Here is a 20363-nt window from a genome sequence, read left to right on the forward strand (position 1 = left end):
TGTGTGTGTGTGTGTGTGTGTGGAGAAAGTATGAATCTAATTTAAACAGGTTTAAAAGTATTTAGAAATAAAATATTAACTAAATAAATATTTTTCTTTATATACGAGTAGATAAATATTTTTAATATTTTTACTTGAATATTGTTTTAATACTCCGTCAACATATTCTTTTACACTAATTATAGTATTTTCTTTGATATTGAACCAATTAATTTAATCAAGAAGTATTTTTGTTCATTTTTTGCTTAAACTTTAACGTTTTTTATACAAAGGGTGACTATGTTGGTCCGATACATCATATGATTAGATTTGCCTCAGACTATTCTATAAAAGTTGAAAATAAGTATAATAAGATTTAAGTATATAAGATCTAATATATTATGATGGCTAACAAATTTGATTTACAATTAGCATAAATTATTAAAAATACTCCATTATTTTTTATTTAAATCCTTTCTCTTAATGAAAAGACTGCTAATATCTAACAATTTATGCACTGAAAAAGAGATAAACCTTGAATCTCACTTTATATTCCCGTACAGTGAACAGAGGATTCCCTCGAAATGTATTCATTTTAATCGGCCGTATGCATATTAACCGAATGGTACGGCTAGCCAAACAAGAGAATCGGGAATATTTCCCGCCTATTTCTCTCCATCTTTTCTCGCTTACAACGAGAGAAGGCTTGTGATAATTCTCACCATTCGTTATTGTTTTATATATTTCTCTCACGTATCGGTCTCGCAGAGATAAGGAAGAGAATTGAGAATAATAAGAAAGAAACAAACCATCCGCCACGTGCAGTTTTTAACGTGTAAGAGCAAAGCGAACAAAAAAAAACGCAAAAAAATGAAAGGATGAATTGAAGGGAAGAAAAGTCGAATAGAAGACGCGACGCGAGACACGAGAAACTTGTCGCGCGTTTTGCATTCCGTGTCTTTTTGATTACACGGCATACAACGTATACACAAATACTCTCTTTACTGCGCTGAAAAAAATGCATGTAATTTTACATGTATATGACTGGAAAATCATTTAAATTACATAAATATACTTGGAAATTTACTGGAAATTATAAATTTCCAATTATATTTAGATAATTTTCCAGTCATAAACATGTAATTTCCATGTAAAATTCAATACATGCATTTTTTTCAGTGTGTGACGTAAAATGAAAAATCACTGTCGACTCAACATGCAACCAATCTACTTCGAAAAAAAGAGTACGCAAAGTAGGTTTTTTGATAGACATAAATAAAGGTCGCTTAAAGAAATTATTTTAGAAACAAATATTAAAATATAAATATTCCTTATATACTAATATAAATACTATCTGCAACCTTGATAAGAAAACTGAAGATGATTCTCCATGCATATAAAGATTATCAAAAATTCTTCGACTAATTTAATAATTTTCTCTACATTTATTTTAAAGATTTAATTATTATATTTTTATAGTGAAAAATTACAATCTTTACTTTCTTATTTTAACAATCTTGAATTAAAAACTCTTTATATCGCAAAAAATATCATGTTTTTGGCAATGCTAAAGAATTAGTCTGAAAAATCAACCGAGGTTCAGACTATTCACCACTAAGCCGACTATCGTTCCGTAGACGATTACATGAATTGTTTGTTAATACTCAATTTGACTGCTAACCATCGTCGATAGAAATACTCACAATACCAATAACCGCGATACCACATCGACTCGATAGCATAGAAAGTATAACAGCTCGATAAACTATCAACGTTGCCACACGTCCCCTTGTTTCCTGGATTTCGATCAAACGATTTCTAAAGCTATGAATAACAATGACGATGCACCACAGCAGGGCGATATGTCACAAATCGGTATAAATATAACTAATTACACATCCATTCTCTCTCTCTCTCTCTCTCTCTCTCTCTCTCTCTCTCTCTCTCTGCTCCCGATTAATCTTATACTAAATTATTTGATAAACATTGAAATTAATTTTTTTTAAATTATCCCATTGCTAAAAATATTTATCCTCACATCTTTTCTTTTTATTGCATACAATAATTTATAAATTATCGGTGGAGTGATAAAAGAATACATGTATCATTATTCATATTACATGTCTATATAATTAAATCTAATAATTAAATAGTAGATAATTCGATTCGCAATAACTCATGCTTTATTATTTTCAAACTGAATTTTTTAATCATTAAAGTTTAATTACATCCCAAAGTTACAATTCTATAAATGATAAAGTTAATATCATTGCAATCGCAATTGGCGGTTTGCCATGTACTTGAGTCACAAAAGGTGGGCGCCGTTAAAGTGCCGAGTGGCAGAGCAGGAAGGCGTGTCATTCCCAAAATGGTCGTAAGTTTTCCTTCCCCACGGAGAAGTCGGCCACGGTCCATTGCTCAGTACCATTCACTAGGAAGCCACCCGGTACATAAGACGATGGCTTTCTTTAATTGCTCACTACGAAATAGATCCGGCAGCCCTCTCGTAAAAGTTATGAGAACGCCTTCAGTGAATTATCTCACGACGGAGAAAGATACTTATGTTTTTGGCAATTGTTAAACATGCTCATAATGATATAAATCTACAGTTTGTAAAAAAATTAAAATTTTACAATAGTTTAAACAAATTAAAACGTGCAATACGCACAAGTAACACAGATAGCCTTAGAAAAATAGAAACGGAAATAAAAACGAAAGTAGAAAATAAATAAACCTTTAACAAAACATCCAACTGTGAATATGACGAATAAATAGAGCAAGCTTGAAATTATGCTGTTGATTTTTCAAAGAAAGAAGCAATAAATTCGCGGCGGTGCATTAAATTAAAAGTGTAGTTTACATTAAAAGTTTTCTCGGCGAGACTTCCCGCCGGCAGAAAAAAAAGCGACTAAACGAGCACTTCCCCATGTGCATTACAGTAAAAATTGTTTTACGAAAATGAAAAATATGTTTTCATAAAAGGATCAATCATGTCTCTCCGGAGAAAAGTGTGTCTTCGAAATCCCTTACATGTCATCTGATTTCGATGACAAGTGATAATTTGCCTTAGGTAATTCCGATATCTTTTACTCTCGTAGCGAAATCATGGCACCATTGAACTTTCGTCATTCCTTTCACGTCGCTCTCATATCCGCGCCATTCATCTACCATATCCGGAAAGGATTTAGTAACATTTATTTCGGCAAATGTAGTCCTTCGCTTCCGAATGAACATCAACTCCTACTTTAATAAGTGATCAGAAGGTTTGTTAATTTTCTTCTGCTCTTTCTTCGCCTTCTCTTCTCCGTCGCCAAAAGACCCACGATATTGACCTATGCATGAACATACTCGATGTCATGCGAATCAGGTATTGCCTTATTCCGCGCAAGCACGAGAAGGTTTCCATACAGTCGATATATCAATCTTGACACTTTCGGAAAAGACGGCCGTGGCGTGTCTCTATAATGCATTCTTGCGTAGTGAAGTGAACGAAGAAATAAGAATACTTTGAGTGATGTATGATACTTTAACATACTCTTCAAGTTATCTGTCGAATATTAGGTACTAAACAACGTTATATATTCCTACCTGATCTGTTATCCATGCATTTTATATTCCCATATGACAGGTGTTACATATACCGTAAACTATTCGCGAGCAATATGATAAACTGTAATTAAATTAAAATTATTATAAATATTCATGTCTCTAGAACCGCATTGTATAATACAAATTCTATATTCCGTATCGTTGAAGAGAGACCTTAGGGAACTCGCGTCAATGGCCGTGTGTGATGTTACTGTCTTCCTGGAGAGTTCATGAAATGAAAGTGTTTCAGGATATTAAACCGTCTGAAACATATAAGACGTTATTAAACCGTAAAGGACAAAATTGCTTTGTTCTAGAAAAGGCTACATGCATAATTCTATTTCCAGTTCAAAGAGTGATAACGAATAGGCACTTAAAACAATGATAGTATATTTAGCGTAGCATTTTTACTAAGAGATTATTTTATCATATTTATATTTTAACGACTTCTAATTCGCTGTTTGTGCGGGCTCTAACGCTTTATAGTGAAAGGATTAACATTGTCCAATAACTCCTGAATCCCGACGTAATATCGACCGTCTTTAATAATGATGCAAGCGAATGAAACTGTCCCGAAGGGCTCTGATTCATAACGATACGTCATGCTCGGGGCGAGAAACTTCTCATAGAAATATTGCGGAACTCAAGAAACAAGTCGCGTACCAAGGCGCAGCCGGCCGTCCGGAAAGGCGAAACAGATTTCCTTTACTGCCCTTATGCCCCAGCAACGACGAGGACTGTTACGATCGAAGGGTCTCGGGCTCGGAAAACTGTATTCGAAACGCGTCGAAAAACGATTTATTCAGAAAGAGGGTGGAAGCGCTTCCTTTCTCGAGCCCCCCGCGATGCCACGAACGGGCGTAACAATTGCTCTAAGCTGAAACCGCATCCATTACGCGTCTCCGTGCCAAGATGAAGGTGCTCCTCGCAGATCACTTTTCTTTGTCACATTTCGTTCTTCGTTTTCCCCGCTGCGAGCTTCATGTTGTAACTGTCGACGTCGCGGACTCGTCGTCGCCTCCTTCTTCGCGGTATTTCTGCACCACAGGGCACAGATGCCGGTAATATTACATCCTCCGGTCCCTTTTATGGATATTGCTGTGCCGCTTCTGTACCGTACTTCTATGCTCCGTGTCTGTGTGAATTATTATACACGAGCGATGTATATACGCGCCGCATATATCCGTATAACGTCGGCTAGACCGGCCCGTCGGCCTTATTATTACCTCGATGTGTAGCCTGTCGTGAATTTCGGGGTATCATGTCCCCCCCCTCCCCTCAGTTGCGAAGTTTAAGCTTTGTTTCGGAGTCGTTTATGTCGACCCTCGGTCAAAGAATTAGGAAATTTATATGAGATCAAGGCTGTGATAATATCGTATAATAATAAAATGCCATTCTCTATAGATCTGTCATTGATATATTTTTATATAATTATTACTTATTTAAAATTATTGAATAATAATATTGTATTGAAGAAGTTAATCTTTCGTTATCACCTTATCTTTCTTCAATAAAGATGTAAAGAATATGTACAATATGTCCAATCAGTCCATTGGTAAGTTAACTTTTTTTAAACTAGATAAAATGGAACTAAATTAAGTTAAAAATAGTTAAGAGTCTAAAATGTAACTAAGTTATATTAAAATTAATTAACTTTTTAACTTACCACTACCCAATCCTGTGTTCAATAATGTGGTTTCATAAATTATTTTTGTATTTTATTTCTGACTCTTTTCAACATTTATTACTGTTTTTACGTATTTTATTTTTTCAATTTATTAATTTATTCTTTATTACAATTTATTAATTGACTGGGGAAAACTAAGTTAAGTCGAAACGTTTTTATATATTATATTTTATTGCTGAAAAATTAGTTTTAATCTTTTCTTCGATTTTGTGTTGTTAATAAATTAGTTTTATCTCTTAACCTAATTATTGGTTTAGTTTTAATCTCTTATTATGTTACTTAGCAATTTTGAGCTAGAAAATTGATATTATTATATAAAAATATAACTGTAGCGTATGTGTAATTGTATAAATAATAAATCGAAAGTTTGAAAATCTTCCCATGTCGAACTAACAATAGGAATACGTATCGATAAAAAATTCATTCCTATTATTAAACTTCTGTTACATACCTATTAAACGCAATAAAGTAGTGCTTACTACTTTAACAATTATCAACTTTCTTCCATTCTTTATCACAACGACTTAATATCCGCCAGTAAAACCGCGAACTTATTCGGGCTACTTCACGCGCCTCATAAATATTAATACCTCCCTTAATCCGGATTCTTACGAAGTCCCGCGAAGTCTAGCGCTATCACTCACTTTCGCACCTCTATTATTAAGGGCTTTTGGTATACGGGATCCGTGGAATTATCTAAATTTCTACAACACAAGGCACGCACTATCGTCGATCTACGCGAATATTCCGATGTCGCTCCTCTCTCCTTTCCCTTCGCTTACGCTTTCGTCGGATACGCCTCGTCGAATTTCATTATCGAGCATCTACTACGGTTAAGTTGGTTCCTCGGGACTTCGCAAATTACGGAAATCAAGGAGGTTCCGGTAAGTCTAGAGGATACTCCCGCTTCCTGCTTTCGCGCGCGCTCCTTGTTTCCTCATCGCACGCTCAACTGCTCGGCGAAGCAACTAGCTCAAACTGTATCTTTCGTCTAATATGATCGGAAATAGTCGAAATCAATCGGTCGATGACTTGAACCGGTCGGAAGCTCGCGTGGAACTCGCTCACCGGAACTTGGTGCGATGCTTGTAGCCATTTCCTCAGCGCGGTATAAAGGAACGGTAAAAGGTTTCCGGCAGGATCAAATGTAAAAAGTCGCAGACGGCCTGGCGGAAATAAACTGCGGTGTACGTCTTCGTGCACCGTTCTTATCCTTTAACATCGTTCCTTTGCGTCCATTACGATGTTATGCTGGTGGTAGGAGACCTCGCGCCTCGGCAGTAAAAGGCTAATTGGCAATTTACGAATGTGGGTGGGGTTATCCAAACATCGTATAAACGCCGTATAAATGCCATATAAACGACGTCCAGTGTGTCAGTCGTAGCAACCCGAGTGCATAAGAGACGACCACGTAAAAATACACGCGTAGATAGTACAGACCGACCCTGAGGTGAGGTAATTTCGAACAGACGAATGCGCACCGGTTCCGGATATAAAGCTTGGTAGGCACCCGAGAAGCATTACTCGAATTAAATTTTCGCGTCCGTCCAGGCGCCTTTATGGACCTCTTGCGTCTCACGAACATGAAAGGAGCGTACTGTCAAATATCATGCTCTTAACATTTACCTTCCTTTTAGATATCTTTCAGGTAAACTTTGTAGCTACGAAACGTGCAGTTATATATGAGAATTTTGATGTTACTTAAATTTTTGTATTATTTAAAATTGCACGGAATTTTCATATTGAAATTTTCATATTTAAATATTACATGGAATTTTCATATTGTTCTGCCAGAAAATAATTCCGCGCGGTAAAAATGTAATAGCGTTTTCGTTCACTTTCATCCAAGAGACTTTCCCATCTTATAGAGTGCGGGCGTTTCCTGATCAAAAATCCGCATGAATTCGCTATCGCAACTTTTTACGAGCATTCTTATAGATCGCTACGAATTCCGGTGCAACGGCGCGAAGAAATCCTTAGTCTGCATTTTCAATCCACCCTCGCACGTGGGACATACGGTCTCAAATATTCCTACGCGAAAAACGACGTGAAAGCGTACGATACGAGCGACATATTTGTGACTGCCTCTTTCTTTCCTTTGTTTCATATTTTATGGTTTGAGACATCTTTCCCGTACAACGAATTTTCTGTGCATAAATATCGATTCCAATATTTACTATTTATTTTAGTTTTATACACAATCATTATTAAATGTTTCTATATATTTAAAATATCTTGACAAATCCAATTGACAAATTACAAATAAGAAAGATAAACAATAATAATCTTATTTTTAGACCGTATATGTGAGAAACACAATCGAGAAACACAATCGATAAACTATTCGCCCTATGTCAGTCGAAGCTAGATCTTAAATGCTTAAATAATTCAATCTTGAATCACTAAATATGGTATTCATATATGTATTTGACATATATACCACACTTGTAGTCCAACAAACTGCGTGCCGAAATATTTCCGGACTAAACGCAATTAAACCACTGTAGTAATCTCGCGAATTAAATTAAATTCTAATAATCGATGCTCAAACAGGCATCATATTTCAAAGATGTTAATATGCTGAAAAGACTGTAATTATAGTGTGAAATTATAGACTGTAAAATATAGGGCTCTAAGAAAGATAAACATTTTCATATTTTCTATATAAAAATACGAAAAGGACGATTTTGTTAAAGTATTTTAAAATTTAGCTAGATATAGATATAAAAATAATTTTGTCAGTATCAAAATTATTATTTAGAACATTCAAACATAATGTGTAATGCTGCAAAAAGTTTTGACATTTTAACAACCATCTTGAGCGTCTTACATAACTATTTTGATCAACAAAATTATTTTCAGATCTATTTCTAGTTAAATTTTTAGATATTTCAGTAAAATCATTCTTTCCGTGGATATAAGAAACAATCCATGACACTCGTTTATGATTTTCTTATTTATATTCCAATATAATTTTATTATTTTGCAATGGCGATTGCAACATTAATCTTCATGTTCAAATAACTAACAGCAGTGCTTTCTTCGAATCTCCTTAGAACCCTTTGTTCGTGTAACTATCCTCTTAACTGTCTTTCCCCGTCCACTGTTTTACGAGCAGACTGTTTTATTCGCACGACGAAGCAACAATACGAAGATTGCTTTGTTTGATTCGATCACCTGATCCACAGACCCGTATCTCACCCACCTTGTAATGGCCCTTTTACGTTGATCACTATTTACAGTTATGTTTCGCATTACGTTGATTATTTTTACATAGGCCCGCCTATCCACGGTCTCCAACGTGTATACAGAACGCCTGATAAAGAACGATAGCGAAACGTAGGTATCTCTTGCGACGTATCTTCCAACGTTTTATCGACGTCGTAATTCAGGACGAGCCATCCCATGGATACCTCGAGTCCTGCTTCGACCGATTTACAGCTCCGGGTAGTGCGCACCTGCATCTCGGTCCTAGTGTCGTTCTATCCTTTGCGGATATTATTTTTCCGCAAAATAATGGAATCAAATAAACGAAAAATGTGTTAGGAAGTTTACGTGAACTCGAGACAGTACGCGCATGATATGAAATGCATCTGTTTGAAGTAGTAAGAAACTTGGCTTTTATCATTCTTTTATGATTAAAATATTATAGATAACTACTCTTATGTCTTATCGCTAATATAAGAAGACAAAATAGAGATGGATGCACTGTAGGTGCATATACAGAGTATTCGTGAACTAGTGGTACAACCGGGAAGGGGTGATTCTATATGAAAAAGTAAGTTGAAAAAGTAAAATAAAATTTTTCCATATTTAATTTCCAGGCTTTGTTTCCGAAAAATTGACTTTAAATATTTATCGGGTATCGATTTAACTGATAAATTAAAACACCAGAGAACATGTTCATAAAAATTCACTTTTGAAAAGCGGAATTGTATATTCAACAGAATGGGTAACATTTTCAATGAAATTGATAACATTTATGCGCGAGTATTCTGTTTTTATTATATATTTTTAATTATACAATAATAAACACAAACATGAACCGAAGTAATAGCCTACAGTCAGAGCCATTAAATCGAGACCTAGTTAATGCACGTACCCGGCGAATATTCAAAATTTCGATTATTTAATATTTTTTCAAAAATAAGTTTTATATGAAACAAATTTATTCTATGTTTTTAACTCTTTTTTATGTAGAATCACGCTCTTCGCTGTTGAACTATCAGTTCACGAATATTCTATACAATGAACCATATTTATATCACAATGTTATAAGTAAAACGTAATAAAATATTGAAAATTTTATCGCATTGACTTGAACAATTTCCAATACGCAACAACAATGCGAAAATAAAATTACCACGCGATAGATGCACGGTATTATTACGTAAAGGAATTCCTTGTACCGTATCCTTGAAACCTGCACCGTATCTTCTCCGCGATATATTATATTATGCGAGATACCCCCCGAAAACGCCAGATAAACGTTATGTAACACCGGCGGTCCTTTTATTCCCAGACTCGGAACAATCGCCGGCCGTGTACCTCAGAGACGATCCGTTGTTTGGTACCCTTCAATTGCAGCAGCATAGCGAGCTTCGCGCGCCAACGGCGGAACGCGCGGCATTCTACCTCGACGCAGCGGTTGCCGGCCGTCAACGAGAGGACGCCGACGCACATATGCTCTATACGTTACACGTGTACCAGTACAGCGTTGCCGGCAAGGGTGGAGGTAAATAATTCTATCTCGAAATCGCTATTCCACTTTCCGTCCGAAGGCGGAAACGTATACCGTGGAAAAGAGATTACTCTGTACTACTCTGCAGCATCTCAAACGCTGATTACATGCATTTCCCTTCGCTATTTCAGAGTTCAAATATACATGATATTCGCGTCGTTATTTTCTCACGTTCCTCTTGCTTTATACGATGATATTCAAAATAAATGCTGTTTCTCGACTGTGCAGTTGCCGGTGGCAGAAGCCGGTTGCACTTGATGGATCTTGGAAACTCGGATCGCGGAAAATCCTCGGGCGGAATTCCTCTCTCCGGTCTGGGCAACATTCTGCTTGCGATTTTCAACGGTCAGAAACACTTACCATACAAGGAACACAAGCTGACCCAATTGCTGAAAGAGTGCCTCGGCTCTCTGACTTGTCATGCGGCTATGATAGCTCACGTGTCACCCAACGCCCAGCACTACACCGAGACATTAACCACTGTTCAACTGGCATCGAGGATCCATCGGATGCGACGCCGGAAGATCAAGTTCGTCGGCAGTAACACGCAGGGAACCGGAAGCGGCGGCAGTTCCGGCGAAGAAGCAGCTCGGCAGAACAGCGAATGCGATCCGAGTTCAAGCGATTTGTCGGCCGACACCGTGATCTACGTTGGGCCGAGCGCTGACGACGCCACTGACGGCGAACATCCACCTGTTTATATACCCAGCTTGAATTCAGGTGATAATCGTTGCGCAATGGGCAGGGTGCTTCGAGGTTCCGCCGCCGAAAGACCGAACAAAATTCCTGAGGAGCGCAGTCCAGCACATAAGCCTTCGAAGACGGTGAAGACTTTGACGCAGACCGCATCAAAGCAGACCTCACCAGCGCACAGCATAACGCCGAAGGCAAGTCCGGCCAGGAAAAATTCCTCGTCGAAAAATGGTTCGGCATCAAAGGCCAACGATTCACCTGGTAAGGTACCAGTAGGAGCGCCTAGTGGTGGATCCGATGAACAGTGGATAGACGGACCGAGGATCTCGAAATCGAAAGTCGCGGAGGCGAGACATATGCTGAAGGAGTCTCATCACAAACGAGAAACATGGATCGATGGACCAATGCAACTGACCGGCGCGCCGGCGTTGCAACTGCACACGCATCAGCACTCCTCCGGCTATGGCTTCATGGACAGTCATAAGAAGAGCATGATCAGAAAATGGGTAGAAAATCAATCGTCTCAAATACAGCGAGCAAAGCACGCCACGCCACGACTCGAGTCCTCAAAGATGTCTTCAGGTCAATCATCCGGTCAGTTCAAGGAGCTGACCCAATTCAAAACCTGCGGCGGCGCGGATGACGACGACACATCGTTATCCACCGCGGAGAGTGATAGCTTGAAAGCGAACGAGATCGAGGACATAACTGAGAAACTGAGTGCCAAGCTGAATCTACTTAATGTCAAGTCTAACACAGATTCAGGATTAGATCTGACGGCAAGTCCAGTGATGGATGATAGCATCGAGAAAGGAAAACTTGATCTACCGGATGACGAAGATGACGATGAAGAAATTGTCGTACCTCCTCCATTGCCACTGATTGAACCACTTAGCAACGGAGTCAGCCGAGAGGTATCCATGGAAAGTCTAAATCTGTCGCACAAGGACATTGTTCTACCCTCCAGACACTCGTTATCATCTGAGGACGAAATTTTAGAGATCGTCGAGGTAGAGGACTTGGAACCAGTACCTATGCAAGACTCGTGTTTACAAGTGACCGAGGAGGACATTGCGCTCTGCATGGGTGAGAATCCGTTGCCCGAAAGCGACCAGGAAGAACATCCTTTAAGGATTCTTAGCCAAGAGAATCTCACCGTGGTATCAACTTTCACAGGTAAGAGTAAACATTTCCCAATAATCATTATGTTATCAGAAAAAACTCTTCAAGAGCTCATATTTGAGAATAAGATGTCCGATAATATCTTAAAATAATAATAATATGTATATCAGATAAGTTATCTAATGTGTCAATTTTAGTGGAAAAAAGATGTCATTACATGATATCTAAAAGAATTTTTTAATCTGACTTCTTATAGATATAAGGAAAAGGTTTATATTAATAGAAGCTACCCATGAGAATATCATATAGATCTCTAAATTAATTTTTACACAAAATTAAACGAAATTATACTGTCAAAATACATTTCATTTACCTTCATTATAGAACCCTATTTTGAGGACATGCTTCAAAAATCGTTCCACGTTAGAACAGAAAAGATCTCATAATGCTGTGCCTTTTATTCTATGCTATATAATTTTTACTTATAAGAAACAGAATACCGCTGCGCCCATTCAGCGGTGATGTCGCGTAATTGCTTACTAATCGCATTTATAAATAGATATTATAAACAATTATTTAAAAAAAACATCTTATAAAACGATGATTTGATATCATTTTTTAAGAGATTTTAACGAAGTCTTTAAAAAGTCATCTTAAAGAATTTTTCTTCTCAATTAACAATGCTGAGTAGGTTATATTCACACATATAATATCCTTCTTCTTTAATTAAAACAGTCAATTTTAAACACGTTGCATTTAAATATTGATTATAATTTAGAATAAACATTTGTTGCATATTTTTAATTTTTAAAGATTAAATAGTTTGATTATAATTATGTAATAGGTAATTTTGAAAGTCACTAAAATAACTTTTGTAAATGTTTCTTTCGCGTAAAACTACTTTAACTTTCGTCCCCTTACGATTGCTTCCGCGGCGAGCACTTGAACAAACTTCTATGAAAACTATTCTCCACATCATCGTGAAATTGACTTTTCGATTAGAAGTACGTAATAGGCCATGCGGTAAGAAACAATAATTCACTTTCCTCGAAGAGAGAAACCCCGATGTAATTACACGTCGCTGTGTCCGTTCTTCGAACCAAAGTGGACAGCTGCCTCGTATCGTTTTCCTTTATCGTTCTTATCCGGCAACTTCTTGCGCGGCAAAATATGAACCTACACGAGCGGAAGGTGTAAGACAGAAAAATTATTTCCAGACTCTATGTCGGTGATGTCGGACACGGAGAGATACAGACCGCATTATCCACCGCCGGTCGGCGCGGGTGTTCTACCCAGACCGTACTTCGACCACGAAGACTTCCTCGAGCAAGAGACCAGGCACAAGTTTGATCAGTTGGCCCGCCTCCACGAGCTCTACCAAAGTAAACTCGCACTCGCCAACGTTTCCAATTCCGTGACTTACCAGAGGGAAAACTCCTCCACCGTCAACGTGCGAGACGCTCCATGTAAGTTTCGCGATTGAGTGTCCGATCAGTCCGGTCGCGCGGGAGTAAAAAAAAAGACAGAAAAATACCTTTTTCCGTTAACAATGTCAAATCCTCCTGGAGACGTTGCCTGTCTATTCACGCGTTACATGAAAAAAGAACGATTTTGCTAAAGTATCTAAAAATTTATTTAGGTATAGATATGAAAAAAATTGTTGGTCCATCTAAATAATTACGTATAGTAATCTCAAGTATAGATGAGCAATGCTGAAAAAGTTTTGACACTCCAGCAACCATTGCAGTTTGCATGTTCTACATAATTATTTTGATGGTTCAATAAAATTATTTTCAAATCTGTATCCAGCTAATAGATATATAGAAAACTCAAGAAGCACAACCAAAATGTGATAATTGATAGTGCTTTTATTCGCTGTAGTTCTATTAATGATTGATAAAATAGATTTAGAAAACTCGAAATACGATAAAATTTCGATAATTCGAATAACAGATTAAACTCACGATTTGCCGACTATAAGGGTCGAAAAATCGATTTTATAAGAGTAATTAATTTTAATCAAGGCACTAAAGCCAGTTATTTGCGGTCTACATGCAGTATAACATTAACGCAGGACAAATTCCAGCAGCGACCGTCTTTCGTCCGCCGTCTCGCTGTCAGTCTTTATCCCTTTCGGATGTCTTATTCAACGACAACGCGAGCAATCACGGCAGCATATACAGCGAACCCGCGTACATAGCAGGCAAGCCCGATCAGGAGAAGATCTGCGATAATTGTCGTCAGAGCATGTCTAGGCCCGCCACGGCCTCTTATTGGTACCCCAGTAGCGTTGCTCATCTCGCCAGTCCTAGAAGGTACTGCGGTAAGCTAGGCGACTGTAATATCTCCAGTTTGAGGCATCCGGATGGTGCGTCGAATCCTAATCTAAAGGAGGAGATCGAAAGGATACCTGGAAACGGAGCGTCCGGCTCGGACCCCGAAGAGGAATACATCGAGGCAAAAAAGCTATTTACGGCTGCTGAGAGATCCGAAAGAACAGTCACGGGGAAGTCCGATATAGAAGAAGATGTGAAGATTCAAGGTACCAATCCAAGATACTTTATGATATTTTTTAAATGCTTTTACATCTTTTATAGATATTTGCAGTTTAATTGGATATACTGCTCCTTTACTTTGAAAGTGACAGAACTTAAAAAATGTGATTTTTAAGATATTATAATACTATGAAAAAGCTAGATATAATATCGCTGCACGTTTTCTTAGCATCGAGACACTACTGTGTAACATTACCCTATCAATATAAACGCGTCTTTGTATTTCTGTGATGTTAAATACATTAAACTGCAGTACAATTTATTGTATATACTTTGTATTTCAGGCGGTTCGCCCTTGCATTTATCAATGCCGTCGCCGGCGCCGTCTTCCGGACGAATGCAACGCAAGATCCTTAGTCTCGGTTCCTCATTCGGACTGAATAAGGAGGGCTCCGATTCCGGTGCGGACACAACGCCACGAGCGGCTAAGCTGTCACCGGCCACGCTGTCCAGACACCGTGCGGAGAGCTCCGGTTACGATAGTATTGTTAGAGATAGCGAAACGAGCAGCATCGCCAGCGACTCGTCTCGACAGACTGGCGCGCTACAGGAACATCAAGGTAATTAATAAATACTTTTCGACTGTCCATTTTGAAAAAAAATATACTATTAACATCATAACTACACAAATGATTTTGCTGAAGCATCTAAAAATTTAGTTAGATACATATCTGAAAATAATTTAAGTAGTATAATAGGACTATCAAAATTATTATGTAGAACATTCAAGCAAGGAGCAATGCTGAAAAAATAGTTTTGATATTCTGGCAACTAGTTTGAGCGTCCTAAATAATTATTTTTGTAAAACGTGCATATTCGAAAATAAATTAATTTTTCTAAAATGAAATTAAAACGAAAAAATTGCCTACGTAAAATAAAACATAGACAATTTCAGAAAAATCCACTTCCTTATACTTATATACAAGCACGGTCAATTGATTATTCTAATTACGCGCTTTATATGAAAGCCTTGTCGCTCTATCGATTATCATTTTGCTGTAACTTGACGTAAACTCCTTTGTTTTCTACACTTTAAAAAGTATTGGTGTGGGTTTAACATCATGAGGTGTTTATTTAATTCTTACCGTGTTGGTGTTGATATAAACATGTTTGGATGTGAATTTAATGCCGTGATTTAAAACTCATGGTGTTAAATCTATATCATGTTTATGTCAACACCAACATGGTGAGAATTAAACATCACACAGTGTTAAATTCACACCCATATTTTTTAAAGTGTACCTGAATTTTATTAATGTACGCAAAGGACGAAATATTGTCGCGAGCCTTCGTCTCCCTAAGAAAGAATAACGCAAACCCTCTAAAACAATCCTGCCGTACGATGATTCTCCTCAGGTGGCGCGCTGGGGGTTCTAACTTCGACGTTGTGCGGGTGTTTCAGCGGTGGAACAGCGGGCGGCAGGGTGCGGGCCTCGGCGGTCGCGGGCCCACTGCCGGGCTCAACTGGGGCCGCCCGCGGCGTCGGCGATTCTCGCTTATACAGGCGAGGACGTAGACATCCTGGACAGGCGCGCGCGGGTGCGCTCGAATCCTCGTGGAACGACATCCAGGATACACAGCCTTCGCCTGCGTCAGCGCCTTCTTAGGCTGGAACTACGCAATGCCAAAAGGCGACTTATGGTACCAGATGCCCGTTGGGACTATAATCGTAAGTATTCAGTTTCTCCATTATATAGAAAATTCGAACGAAAATTTTCGTATAGTTATTTTAAATTTTACTACATTGCAATATATACTAATTATTCTTAAATAATTCGTGCTTCAATAATTTATATCATAATATTTGCAATTTACAAATAAACGAGTCGCAATGTACATGATTGATTTTATTAATACTAGAAGGACTGTCCTGTCATATGACGATTCTATCTAGAAGGACCGTAAGAGCCAATTTGACTCCAGGTGTTTTTTCGTAAATAACAAATAGAAACAAACGTGTATAGAGAAAATTATATTTAACGTTTTAACAATAATATCACTAATTTTTATTAAATATTTAAAGTCGTAAACAAAATCATAAAATGGAAATGCAATATCAGATATAAGGGAATCAAATTAACTCCAACGATTCTTCTAAGTAAATAGTTAAATAAAAATTCAAGCGCCTTATATGTATAATTAAAAATTTTTTAACCAAAATTAAAAACATGAAAAATGATGAAAAGTCATAAAAAGATATCACATCATATTTGGAAGTAAAGTTGAAAGAAGTTACAGCAGTTTGAATTTCGCCAAATTGGCTGCTTCGATCTTCTAGTGTTAATCAATTTTGATAATATTTAACTTTTAATTTTTCATATATTTGAATAAATTTAATTTAATCACAATTTGAATAACGTTTTATACACATTTATGTATAAAATTATACAAAGTCAAACAAAACTTAGAAACAATAATAAGTTAAAATAGAAAGTCAAGACAAACTTATGAAGTCAAAATAAATATTGATTACTGACACAAAATGTATTTAAATACGATCACATATATTTCATTGTTTGTTTCAAAAATAGTGTACGTGGAGGACAGTATGGATTGGCGGGATCCGTCATTTTTGGAGGCCCTAATGGCTGAAACATGTATTTTACAAAAGAGGGTAGAGGCCTGTAAGAGCCACGTTCTTCTGGTCACTTGCTTCGATTCCTGCCCTCAACAATCGACATCGGCCGAGATTAAGATCACCTAACGTAGACTCAGATCAGCACGCATGACCGCGTGTTGATCATCATCCCGCCCACCCACCTACGAATTTAATCGTTGAAACGAGACGAGCGAGGTCGCCGAATAGGATGAAATAAAATTAGCAGATAATGACGTCGATGTCGCTCGACTCCGTCCAATAGTTGTTAATGATATATTGTGGTACCGTCACCGTCATCGTACGTCGTCACTATTGTTAAGTCTAAAACGGTTCTAGGAAGATTTAAATAAAGAGGGAGTTAAAGTAAAAGTTTTACTGAAGTATCGCACACGTACACGCACACGCACGTGTCTTATCGAAGTTATATTATGGAGTTATAACGAAAATTGTATTCGTGTTAGAGATTTCGCGGTTGCTTCAGTTTCAACGATGTTTCTCAGGATGCAGAACAAAGATGTTAGATAATTTTCGCGGTTGTTGCAATAGCGAAACGAGTCTAAGTTTCGAACGCGATGTTTGCGCCATTATATCGGCATTAATGGTTTAACGTGAGAAGTTGGTGCTTTGTTCTTATGTCTATTATTCATCAGAGTTATTTAAAAACTCCCGCTGCCATTTTTTATGCCATTAATAAATTATAAGAGAGAGAGATATTTCCGATCTAAAGACTGTTGGCCAATCGGCCGAACCACATATTTATCGGGAACAGCGACAAATAGAACAAACGGATAAAGATGCGCATAGACTTCTATTGTCGTGGTAGACTAGAAATATTCATGTCAATCTAGAAACAATACGACACGCGTTGATATTCATAGTCATATCGATCGATAATAAAAATCGACCACGGATTAAAAGACAGTCGAGTAGAAATCGAGGAAGCCGATCATGAACGATTTTAAATCATATATGATTATCCGAGCAGTCTCGATTACACATATCGATAATTGAGATTGGCCATAATTTGGACAGTAATCATGATTAATTAAATTTTGTATGTTATCGTTAGGGCTATGATTCCGAGAGGAAGAAGGGATCGTTAAATGGCGTTAATCTGAGTTGCCAATGAAAATCACTCTCAATGACGGATATTAAGGTGTTAGAAGTAGACGCAAACTTGTTCATGAGAAAATCGAGCTTCGGTTTTGAGGAGAAGCCAAATGAAAACAACGCACTGCCAAAAAAGTGCAAAAAAGACCTTTTATACGAAATAACAAACAATCGATAAATGAAACGCGCCGTACGTAATGTATCTAATGCACGCACGTTAATTCATGGTATTATCGTAGCTTTAATCGTTATCAGCAGTTACCGCACTTTGTAGAGTTCCGTAACTCACTTAAGAAAGATGCAACAGAGAATATATGAGAGGAAGAGAGAGAGAGAGAGAGAGAGAGAGAGAGAGAGAGAGAGAGTGACAGAATGAGTGAGAGAAAAAAAACGTGCGCACGAAAGATAAGAAGGAAAAGAAATGAGAGTCTAAATCGTAAACCTTCGCTAATCGTAAGAGACGCTTGGTTCGAGCGAATGCTATTGAAACTTGACGAAGAGAAAGAGAACAAGGAACGAGCACCCGAAATCTCGTTTTCAACATGAGAATGCGAAGAGAGAACGCGGATAGGATATAAGCACAGGCGAGGATGAGGCCGGGGAGAATGAAAATAGATGGGATGAAAATAAATCGGTATGGGCGTAATGCGAGAGGCAGAAATAGAGGTATTCTAGTTTTCTGATGCGAGTCGTGGTGGACGACGACCAATATCGATGAAAAACCACCCATTTTTCTCGTTCCGAACTGTTATACCTTGGGGTTCGTTTATGCATGATACATACGTATATGTATATGAATATATAAGCGCACATACACAGACATACATAACATATACACACACATACACACACACACACATAATGGAAACTGTACTAATATGAGCACAGGCGACTAATCACACGTACACGCAGGTCCGTATTTGCATTTCGTGTTTAGCATTAATGCAGATATCTGATATTGGATTTTTATTGACTACATCTAATATATTATAATTTTGAGAGTGAAAATCGCGACTTATATGTTGTTATGGATTGTAAATTTATTAAAGCCGCATTAGTGTAAAATACGAAATATAGATGCAGACCGAAAGAACAAACGTCATTTTTTTCACGGACAAGTGGAATGACGTCACATTACTGAGCGACAAGTTCGTATTCTACGGATGGAAAATAACGAGATAAGTGATGCTAATTAAAAAAATTCTGTGTGCTCGTATAGCACTCGACCAAAGACGTGAGTTTGCTGCCGAAACCGTCGTCATTGCTTTATCTGTTGGTTCCTTCTGTTGAGAATGCCTGATATATTGTTGAATGGATTGTTTATCGCGAAAGATCATAATTGACGATTTTTCGTGCTAATCAATTATTCGAACTGTCGCACGATTGACTACGATAATTATATATTATTAAAAATGTAATATTTTATTCGCATCTATTTTTTAACAATAATTATATCCAAGAAATGAATCATTTCCATCTTCTCAAATGTCGGAAAACTATCTTTATAGTTCACCGCGTGAAACGTTTAAATTCGTGTATGTGATGTTTATTTATCTATCGTCGCGTATCTGAATTCAGTCTGAATTAAAAGCATTGCCAAGAGCGTGTCAATCCATCTGCCGTGAATACAACAGTAATAATAACGAATTATAGTAATAGTAATTATTAATTGTAACTAGCGATCTACTTCCACTTTCCATTGGAAAAACACGCGTCTCTGTATCATAGTACTTGTATTATATTTATATTTTATATGTACAAATTAGTCATATAATTTCTTGTAATAAAGATCAATTTACAACGTGTATCCTGAATCATCTTTTATCCCATTTGTCCCTGCTATAAATATTATACGAAATACTCTTATTTGGACGTAAAAATGCGATGGCAGTTATTTTTTCTTTTTGGTTCACTTGTAAAAAAATATAACAATAAAATACTCATAAATTTTCACTTCATAATGTAATATGACGTATCTGCCATCTCAATTCATTTTTTAAAAATGTGACTTACGTCACTACCGCAATAACATCTCACATATCGTCAAATGAATTAACGCTGGAAAGAGAGTCGACCCTGACGAATTCCTGAGACAATTTATTGGGACGTTCTAGGCCGGGACGCAATTCTCGGCCAGCGTATGCGAATGTAGGTCCACCTCCATTTGTCTGTCGACGTTGATACTTTGTTTCACAATGCACGGCTGCACGCGACTTCGCACAGAAAACGAGCAGGACGTTCAAGATGAATCGCGTACCGTCTCGGAGAAATTACGTGACGGATGAGCGA

General features: G+C 37.5%; 1 protein-coding gene across 1 annotated transcript in view; it reads left to right on the top strand.

Annotated features, from left to right (window-relative positions):
* The window catches only part of LOC108730429 (kinesin-like protein CG14535), a 46069-nt gene extending 28512 nt beyond the window's left edge, over positions 1 to 17557 (top strand). Inside the window, exons 4-10 of the mRNA XM_018460133.1 lie at positions 9777 to 9989; positions 10224 to 11864; positions 13028 to 13276; positions 13897 to 14352; positions 14650 to 14925; positions 15768 to 16034; positions 16897 to 17557. Coding sequence (XP_018315635.1) covers positions 9777 to 9989; positions 10224 to 11864; positions 13028 to 13276; positions 13897 to 14352; positions 14650 to 14925; positions 15768 to 16034; positions 16897 to 17069 — 3275 coding nt within the window. The 3' untranslated portion in view covers positions 17070 to 17557. The remainder of the gene's footprint in view (positions 1 to 9776; positions 9990 to 10223; positions 11865 to 13027; positions 13277 to 13896; positions 14353 to 14649; positions 14926 to 15767; positions 16035 to 16896) is intronic.
* Positions 17558 to 20363: the final 2806 nt, after the last annotated feature.

Source organism: Mycetomoellerius zeteki, unplaced genomic scaffold, assembly GCF_001594055.1.
Source record: "Mycetomoellerius zeteki isolate Tzet28-1 unplaced genomic scaffold, Tzet1.0 scaffold914, whole genome shotgun sequence".
NCBI classification, from domain to species: domain Eukaryota; kingdom Metazoa; phylum Arthropoda; class Insecta; order Hymenoptera; family Formicidae; genus Mycetomoellerius; species Mycetomoellerius zeteki.